Below are 10,325 nucleotides of genomic sequence, written 5' to 3'. Positions count from 1 at the left end.
ACCTACAAACACTTTATTCCCTTGACAGCTTCTGCCATGACAGCTTCGGCCACAACGCCCTTTAGCTCGCAAGACAGTACCGCTCCTTCACCATCACCGCTGCCAACTCCTGCTGATCCACCGCCTGAGCCCAGGAGTCCAAAATTTTTAGTTTGCAAGCGGCAAAGAGCCGGCAATCTTCCGCCGAGCCTGGTATCAGTGCAGTCACTCGGGCTAGGCAGGGTAAAAGAGCATCCGGCTCCGGAAGTACTTTGTGGGAGAAATTAGAACGTGGAGCCAACCGGAAGTTGCTGTCAGAAAGAGAGGACTGGGAGGGAGCGCAACCGGAAGTAAAAGAGTGAGAAAACGTAGGGGAGAGCGACGCCGTCATAGGCTCTTGCTAACCACAGTGGGTTGTAACCAAATCGCTGTGTGTTTTTACCGGAGACTGCAAGTTAGGCTTAGCAGTGCCTTCCATGAGGAGGCACAGTAGAAAGGGAACGGTGCTCAGGCTGAAAGCATTTACACTGTGGTTTGTAACCGAATCGCGATATGTGTTTACCGGAGACTGCGAGTTAGGCTTAGCGGTGCCTTCCACGAGGAGGCACAGTAGAGAGGGAACGGTATTCAGGCTGAAATCATTTACATTTTTTAATTAGTAAATTGTTAATATTAGGTACACATGACAAAACACAAGATTAAGGGAAAAGGAACGTTCTTTACGGAAACGCTTGAACATCATGTGAAATCGTCAACATGCATTCTCTTCAGTTATTTGCAGTATTTCGATTTGCGAATACATTCTTTTTTTTTTTTTTTTTTTTTTTTTTTTTCACTCCTTTAACATGTACACTTTATTTGAATGTCTTCCAATTAAGTGTACAGGTAAGCCCCCCTCCCCACATAATGGCACCACATCTTACTGATGTCAGAAGAAAGTTTGTAAACCTTCAAACAGCTAATTGGGGATTGTCCATAAAGGACTAGAGGAACAAAATTGAAGATACGGACCAAGTGTTTTAAGGCGAAAGATACAAAAGACTTGTTGGGTAACATAACTTCACATACAAGCAATACTATCACCAATATATGATTTCCGTACAAGTCCCATGGAACTGGGCAGCCTTCACAGAGGCAAGTAATGTCCTGTAACAATGCATTTGAACAATTTGGAATGACAAAGTACAATCAAGTCCTCCATGCATTGTAGAACATGGGAATGTTTGCTCCACAATACTGCCATCCTCCTCTGTTCCAGTTTTCAATCCTGAGTCAAGCGCCAAAAACAAAGTAAAAAAGCCATGCCTCGTCTTGGTTCTTTTTTGCGAAGTTACGTTCGTCAAGTTGCATTGAGCTACAGTCATTTAGAAGCATTTACGGTGGACAATTGAAGGCCCAGATTCATCGTACTCCTGCTTGCTGATCCACATCTGCTGGAAGGTTGACAGGGAGGCCAGGATGGAGCCACCAATCCAGACAGAGTACTTGCGCTCAGGTGGGGCAATGATCTTAATTTTCATTGTGCTTGGTGCTAGAGCTGTGATTTCCTTCTGCATTCTGTCTGCAATACCGGGGTACATTGTGGTACCACCAGACAACACTGTGTTGGCGTACAAGTCTTTTCGGATATCAACATCACACTTCATGATGGAGTTGTATGTGGTTTCATGAATACCACATGATTCCATACCAAGGAAGGACGGCTGGAAGAGAGCCTCTGGGCACCTGAACCTCTCATTGCCAATGGTAATCACCTGACCGTCAGGCAATTCATAGCTCTTTTCAAGGGAGGATGAAGACGCAGCAGTGGCCATTTCCTGCTCAAAGTCCAGGGCAACATAGCAGAGCTTCTCCTTGATGTCACGCACAATTTCTCTTTCGGCTGTAGTTGTGAAGCTGTAGCCTCTCTCTGTCAGGATCTTCATGAGGTAGTCTGTCAGGTCACGACCAGCCAAGTCAAGGCGCAGAATGGCATGAGGCAGGGCATAACCTTCATAGATTGGCACAGTGTGGGTGACACCATCACCAGAATCCATTACAATACCAGTGGTACGACCAGAGGCATACAGCGACAGCACAGCCTGGATAGCCACATACATGGCTGGAGTGTTGAAGGTCTCAAACATGATCTGTGTCATCTTTTCTCTGTTGGCCTTGGGGTTGAGTGGAGCTTCAGTTAGAAGTACAGGATGTTCCTCTGGGGCAACACGGAGCTCGTTGTAGAAGGTGTGATGCCAGATCTTTTCCATATCATCCCAGTTGGTGACAATACCGTGTTCAATGGGGTACTTCAGGGTCAGGATACCACGCTTGCTCTGAGCTTCATCACCAACGTAGCTGTCTTTCTGGCCCATGCCAACCATCACACCCTGATGTCTTGGGCGCCCCACGATGGATGGAAAGACAGCACGTGGAGCATCATCTCCAGCGAAGCCGGCCTTGCACATACCGGATCCATTGTCAACAACGAGTGCGGCAATATCATCATCCATTTTGATCTTTAGGTGGGCGGTTCCGGGGAGATGAGAGACAGGTCCTTAGGCACGAGAGTGGTGAGGAAGCTCAGAGCGACTGCAAGAAAAAATACATTCTTAATAAGGGTGCAGCAAGACCCTAGCCTCGGAGCTAACAGGCCAAACGATGGAGGCGGAGCTATGCTTAGAGTCATTACAAGCCAAGCGCCCGCCATTCCCGCTGTTTCTTTTTGTATCGCGCTTTCACTTAAGCGCGATTCAAAAATAAACAACGAAAAGCTATATTTTAATTTTCAAGGTTGCTGCTTCTAACAAGTCTTACGTGCTGCCGCGGCGAGCGAGCCCAGCTGCCAGTCCTTGAGGGAATCGCCCTGAACACCACCGCCTTTCTCCGAGGTCAAGTAGAAATGCCTCGGAGAAACGCAGTGGTGTTTTCGGATTCGGGGGCGTGTTTTTCTTTCTCAACTCTTGCCATTGGCTGGAATGTTTACATTCCAGAGGAGAGAAAGAATCGAAAAAACACGCCCCCGAATCCGAAAAAGACAGGGCTTGTTTGGAGAGACAATGCTCTTCTCCAATGGCTGACCAGTATTTCAGAGGCCAGCCAATGGAGAAGAGGTAAAAAAAAAAGGGGTGGGTTAAAGCCCCACTCCTAAACATTAAATCTCGGAGCGAGACCTAAAACGGAGGACTGAACAGCTGTGCCGAAGCTAAGAGGAGGACGCTCACTGACTTGGCCCCTGCCCTACCGGCCTGTCCCCACCTCAAACCTGTAGAAGCGAAACTCCGGTGTGTCCTGCAGCCAACCACCTCAAGAACCCCAAGGACCTGCCCTGCCTTCCAAAGAAAAGACTTTGTCACCTGTGAACACCGCATTTGTTTACCCACAGACTCCAGCTCCGGCCAAAGCTGTGATTCTGCACCCATGGCCCGGGTTCGAGTGGCCCAACACCACGTTGAGGTCTCCCTGGTGATTGTGACCCGAGATCTGGTTATCTCTGACCTGCCTCGAATCTCCCAGGTAAGCCTGCAGCCTCTTTCAGGAGGATCCCCCCGACGGGAGCTGGTAGAGAAACCTTACGCCTTAAGCCACCCCTGTACCCAAAGCCTTGGGTGGCCCAACCGATGGTGTCCTAGCATCCATCGGCATCCCAACTTACCCCTCTAACCGGTGGTCACCTCCAGAAGATCTTCCTCCCTGAGCCTGCAGCCTTTGTTGAAACCGGAGAATCCCCATTGCAATCAACCGGGCACCCGACGCCAAATCAGCACCCTGCACCCAGCTGCCGCTGCGGGTGTACTTTTTGTGCCAAACCGGATCTCCCTTTGCGCTGAGCCTAACAGGAGCTTTGCTTCCACAACCCAGTGGCCTGCTTGTAAGCAGCCACCAACCGGAGGCCCCCTATCCCCATTGGATAACATTGGGCCTCAGCACTCTGCACCCGGCCGCCCTAGTGCCGCTGAGGGTGTAACAAGCTTGCATCCTTGACCCTCGAAGAACCCTTGTTCTAACCCCAGAAACTCAACCCCAAAGACAGAATACTTACCTGGTAACCGTTAACTTCATGTCTCTCCATAGGAACCTGTTGACTTTTTTTTCTAGGTGTGGAGTTGATTTGTATGGAAACCTTAAAAAATTACAATTGTGCAAAACTGATTTTACTCCTCTTTTCTCTAGGAATCCCAGTGTGATATCTAGGCATATCACACGGAGTAGAAAAAGTAACTTCAAAAGTAATTAAAACGTAATCTGTACAGTAATTTCAATACCTTGACTTACCTGTATTTCAAACAACTGCATTTGAACTTGCATTCACTTGTAAACACTGCATGATATTTTGCAAAGCATTTATTTCACTTACCTGTGCCAGGCTTGGCTTGGTTCTAGAAATAAAATAACTTAAAAATATTTTTATACAAACAAAATTGGTCTGAGTTCAGTCTTTGAGTGTGTGACCTCATTTGCTGATTGTGTACAACAAATGCTTAACACTACCCTCTGATAGAGCCTTACTGCTCGCCCACACAACCACAAATATGAAGAAAGGTGTTATCTACTTTTACCTCTGCCTACCTTTGGGGTTCCACTGGACTTTGTGCACACTATACCTCATTTTGGTATAGTATATACAGAGCCAGCTTCCTACTGGGGGGTATCACCTCCTTTCCCCTGGGGAGGTATTGTAACCCTTTTCTTTTGGTCACCCCAGTGGACGTTTTGGTCAACCATGTCTTGACCCAATGGTCTGCCGCCTTTCCTAATTCTTGGGGAGAATTTAGACCTAGGTCTACCAGATACTGGTGCAACTTTTCATTAGTGCAAGTACTTAACATGTCCATTCATCAGGAGGTTGTAAAGCCCAATAAAGTCATGCACAGCACTTCCAGTCAACCAACCATGTAGTGTTTATACTGAGTAGTCAACGAAGTCAACTCTGGATTGGCTTGGGGTTTTGTGAGCCCCCCTGAATGTAATCCTATATGCCTCAGTTGTGAGTCCAAAGCCCTCTATCATGGTGCCCTTCATGAGGTCATAGGACTCTGCATCTGGCCCACTGAGGGTCAGTAGTCTTTCTCTGAAGTTACCAGCGAACTGTTCCCAAAGTAAAGCCCCCCAGTGTGACAACTTCACTTGCCTCATTCTACAAGCCCTCTCAAAGTCTGTAAACCATTTGCTGATGTCATCGCCTTCCTCATGTTTGGGGCCAATCCCTTTGGGGACTTTAGCGTAATAACGTTCTCAATCTCTCTCTAGGTTTGATATTGCTGCCACCATTGATGGTGGGTAAGCCCATCTCTAATCTTTCTTTTTCTAGAGCCAGGAGCCTGGACTCTAGGTCTAACCTTTTGGTCAACCTTGCTAAAATGCTGTCCTCTTCCCTGAGGTTTTCCTCAGTGATCTCACCCAGACCTGGCCCACCTGTGTGGGTTCTAGGTGCTGTGAGCACTATCCTTTGAGTCAGGGGTCCTGTCCTCCCTATTTAGTGGTGAGGGTTGGATGAGATCCTCTCCATCACCGGTTTTATCCACTTATGAGGTGGAATCTTCCCTAGCAGAAGGGTGGTCCTTTGAATATTCTGCCAAGAGCTCCTGGAGCTTGACCTTGGAAAGATGTCTTGAGTTTGCATAGAGATCTTAACTCTGCCATCTCTAAATGGAGGTAAGGGGTGATGTTGAGTTCGTCCACCCTATTCTGTCAACTGTTATTGTATTCATGTTTGGGATCTTTTTAAAAGAGGTCATAAAACTTCCAAATCTGTATACCGCTAACCATAGTGAGTTTGAGACTTTTTAAATATCTAGAGACTTTACCAAGGCCCTACCAAGACTTTTAAGAATTTAGAAAGAATTGTCAATTCAAAAAATGAGTTTAACTGAAGGGATATATCTGGGATTGTAGTTGTTGACAGAGTAAACCAACAAATGTAAAGTTGTATACCCCACCGCTGATCCACCAAAGTAGGAAACTGGCTCTGTATATACTATAACTTAACAACAAGATAGAGGGAAATTATTTGGAGCCACACTTAGTCCCCCAAGGCTAGTATAAGTAAACAAAAGAAGAGTGTATCCGTCAGGACTGAGCAAGTGAAAAAGTGTTAAAAAGGTGAATCACTGTGTTTTAAAAGAACCCTCACTCACCAACCTAGTTGGTGACATGCTTCTTCATTGGGTTCCCACCGGAGAGACCGAATGTCTCCCCGGTGTGCTGCGACGCCTGATTTACAGCGTAGCTGGGTTTTTTTGTGTGAAGACAGTGCAATCTGTGAAAGTGCTGATTTAAAAAGGTGTCACAGTTTTAACCAATTGATAACTTTAATGGTGGTAAACTGGATACGGTTAAAAAGGGTGAGGTGGACGTGTAAACTCTGGTGACAATTAGACCAGCTACGTCCTAATCAAAGTGCAAAGTGGTCAACATGTTTCTGCTTCTGGTGATAATACACGAAGCATTCGTCAGGGCCTAATTGTGGACAACCACGGCGGTATGCGCACGCTAAGGCGCACCCTAACCAGTAGTGTCTAGAACCGCTGACACTTACGGTTTTAAGACAGGCCTTTAGGATTTCTGAAAGCTTTAAATGAGTTCTGTTGAAACAAAAAAAGAATGAAAAGACAAAACAAACAGTGATTCACAACATACATGTATATCAACAGGAAACAAAACGTGGAGAAAATACCAATCTGTAAATACTCTCCACGTACATAGACGGTAAGTTGCCATAATACCTGGACGAGTGGGAATAGACATTCATATCAGCCCATGCCGGTATAGTAAGTTGTGGTGGCGCAATTGTAGTGATGCCAGTGAAATTGACAGGGAAACAACTGTGTAATGAGAGCAGCACCCTCATTGGTGGTGATTATGACAGAGGAGAAGTTTACCCATGGCGTGTGCTCTATACAAAAAGTAATAGCCATCAAACTATGAATCAGCAACAGAGTTTGGCTGACTGAAGGAGGCAAAATAGCAGGCTTAGGTACAGAAATGGAGAATACAAGGCTTTACATACTAATTTGAAACGCAAAAGCGGGACAATGAGTCTGATGAATGGCGCTTACGTGATGTTGAATTAAACGTCACAGCATGAGTCCAGGTGGGGGGGGCGAGACTTATAGTCACACTCTAGGTAGAGAAAATGAAGTAGCATCGTTAGGTATAACTTAATGCCTACACAGCAGGGTCAAAAAGCGGAGCCTCTACTTACTACGCCAAAATCTCCAACCCACAGGAAACCTCCTTGTCCCTCCTTCAGACTCGGATGTTATCGTTAGCCCCGTGAGCGATGTAAATATAGGAAGTGCTTTGCTCCGGGAGCACGTAGCGTCATCGCGCTAGTCACGTGGTGTGCGTAACGCAAAATCAAAGACTAGACCGCTTGGATGACCATTGGAGACGGTCTAGTAATCGGGGCTTCGCTATCGTAACTATTAAAGCATTAAAAATTAGAAGGTAGAAATGTTCTTATCGGAACTGAAACAGCAAGAGGTCTACGGATGTAATCAATTTTTAGGGGCTACAGCACAAGCATAGCTTCATCACGCTAGTCATGTGATGTATCTAACGGAACACAAAACTCGACCGCTCAAATGACTATTGGAGGCGGTCTAGTAGTCAGGGCTTCGCTACCATGACTAATAAAGCATTGACTGTAGAAGGTAAAGAAGTATGTTTTTAAAATTGAAAATAAAGCAGCGAGAGATCTGCGAATGTTATAAGCTTTGTGAAGGAGCAACTACACGAGAGGAGCTAACACGCAAAAACGTGAAAGACCAGTAATCTGCGTAGCTTCACAAAGGGTCAATAAAGCATCATTGAAATTAGGTGCCTTAACTAAAGTAAAAGATTAAAAAGAGCTTGAAAAAAGCTTGAAAAAAAGCTATGGCATTCTTACCAAGGGCAATGGCATCATTAGCGTGAAACAGATAGACCCATTGAGTTACAGGATTCAAGTATATTAAAGAATTCATCAAAATAAAAAACGAGAATGAGGGGATGGCATGGTTACACATAGGTGCCTGTATGTAAAGGGTAGTGTAATGTAACCTAGCGTCTGAGCACCGTGCCCTAAGAAATATTATCATTGAATCCCATTGTGTGAGTGGAAAGGCGGTAAATCCATCTTTGTTCTTTTTCAAACAGGATGTTAGCTGACCTGTTTCCTGGTTTGATTTGTTCAATTACTGTCTAGTTTAGATCGTTGAGGGTATGTTTAGCACGTGCATAATGCTCAGTTAGTTTGGTGATATTTTTCCCACATCGGATGTTGCTCCTATGTTCTCCAATACGCTGTTTTATTTTTCGTGTAGTCATACCAACGTATCTTGTACCGCACAGGCATGTTATCAAGTATATTACGTTGGATGAATTGCAATTCGTATGTGCACGTTGGGTCCAAACTTTGTCTTGTTCAAGATTTAGGGTTTTGCTGGCTTTTGTGAGGTGACATACACTGCACGAACCGCAGGGAAAATGGCATGTCACTTGTGAGAGCCCCCAGGCCTGGAGTACAGAGGGAGTGTTGTCATTTGGTACTGGCCTTGGTCTAGTGTGTACTAAAGCATCCCTGATGCTTCTTGCTTTCTTAAACGAGCAAAGGGGTTTCTCCCATTTCAAGTTGTTACTTACAAGGTTGCCCCAATGCTTGCGGATGGATTTTGTCACAGCATTAGATGCAGTGCTGTATGTAGTCACACATGTCAGTGGGACTTCCTCCACTGGTCTTACTGATTCCTTGAGGAGGGCTTGTCTATGTTGGTTCTTTGCCCTCTTGCAGCTCCGTTTAAGGATTTTGGCAGGGTAGCCTCTATTTTTCAGCTTTTCAGATAGACTTTCTGATTGGGAGCGATAGTCTTCCATGCGACTACAGTTACGTCTGATACTTAAATATTGCCCAAACGGGAGATTTTCTCTCAGGTCGCGGGTGGAAGCTGGAAAAAGCTAAAAGATTATTTTTTGAAGTTGGTTTATAGTAAGTTTTTGTCAGGAGTTTTCCTTCAAATTTGGTAATGACCAGGTCCAAAAAAAAAAAAATTATTTCATTTTGATCATAGGAGTTGGTGAATTTTAGGCTGGGGTCACATGTGTTGATCCAGTCAAAAAAATACAGACGTTGGCTTTCGGTTCCTTGCCAAATCAAAAAAATATCGTCTACATATCTTTTCCAGAAAGATATATAAGACGAAAAGGGGTCGTTAGAAGTTAGAATATACTTTCGTTCAAAATCGTAAACGTAAAGACCTGCCACACTCGGGGCAAAGATACTCCCCATAGATGTACCGGTGGATTGAAGGAAGAGGGTCCCTTTATATTCAAAAAAATTATTTTCCAGAGCGAGAGTAGCACAATCTACGATGAATTGTTTAGATGTCTGGAACTCCCAGGGGGTAGCTTCCAGGGTATCATGGATAACCCTGATGGTGTCTTCCTGGGGTATGCTGGTGTACAGACTTTCAATGTCTAAAGAAACCAGGAAAGTGGGGTCGTCTTCCAGAGTAATATCTTGTAGGAGTACCAGCAGGCTTTTGGTATCCTTAAGATAAGTTGGTGTGGACTGGATCAGTGGTTTAAGAAAAGAATCACAGTAGATGGATAAGGGTTCCAAAAGAGATCCGATACCCGAGACAATCGGACGGCCAGGAGGTGGAATTTTATTTTTGTGGGTTTTGGGCAGCGTATAGAAATATGGGACGATACCCTCACTTTTAGTGAGAAAGTCAGCCTCATGTCTACTTATGTACCCGTTGGTTTCAGCATCTTCCACTAGGTTGAGGATCATTGCTTTTAGCTCGAGTGATGGATCAGTGGCTAAAGGGGTGTAGCTGATTCTGTCATCAAGAAGGCGTCTGCATTCCTTATCATAAGCAGAGGCGTCTTGAATAACAAGGCCGCCACCTTTGTCTGTTGGTTTTATAACAACCAAAGGGTTAGACTGAAGTGTTTGTAAAGCCTGGAACTCAGCGGCACTCATGTTCTTAAATGTGCCGGTATCTTCATAAGTCTCAATGTCGTTAAACACTGCCTGCTCAAAAGCAATGAGTTCTGCTGGGACAGTGTGAGGGGGTGGTGTGAAAGTGGATTTCAGGCGCAGTCCTGTACCACTCTCTTGTGTAGATGGATTGATAGACTGTTGATTTTCAAAGAAGTGTTTGAGTTTTAGTTTCCTAAAGAAATCCGCTAATTCACAATGCAGACGGAAACGGTCTAGACGTGCTGTGGGAACAAAGCCTAGTCCCTTTTCTAAAACCTGTTGCTCTACGTCTGTAAGTGTGAGGGAAGACATGTTGGTCACTAGGGTCTCTGGTTGCTGGGCCCTGCTTGTTGTGCCCCTGATTTGCTCCTCGTGTTGATCCCCATCTCTTCGTCTTGTT

General features: G+C 45.2%; 1 protein-coding gene across 1 annotated transcript; it reads right to left on the bottom strand.

Moving 5' to 3' along the window:
- Positions 1-976: 976 nt before the first annotated feature.
- Positions 977-2,551, bottom strand: LOC146833426 (actin, cytoplasmic 1). The gene has a single exon (XM_085601240.1). It carries the CDS (start codon positions 2,469-2,471, stop codon positions 1,344-1,346), a length of 1,128 nt encoding a protein of 375 aa, XP_085457366.1. The 5' UTR covers positions 2,472-2,551; the 3' UTR covers positions 977-1,343.
- Positions 2,552-10,325: the final 7,774 nt, after the last annotated feature.

This window comes from Triturus cristatus, chromosome 4_2 (assembly GCF_964204655.1).
Source record: "Triturus cristatus chromosome 4_2, aTriCri1.1, whole genome shotgun sequence".
Lineage (NCBI taxonomy): Eukaryota > Metazoa > Chordata > Amphibia > Caudata > Salamandridae > Triturus > Triturus cristatus.
This window is presented reverse-complemented; position numbering and strand designations above follow the sequence as displayed.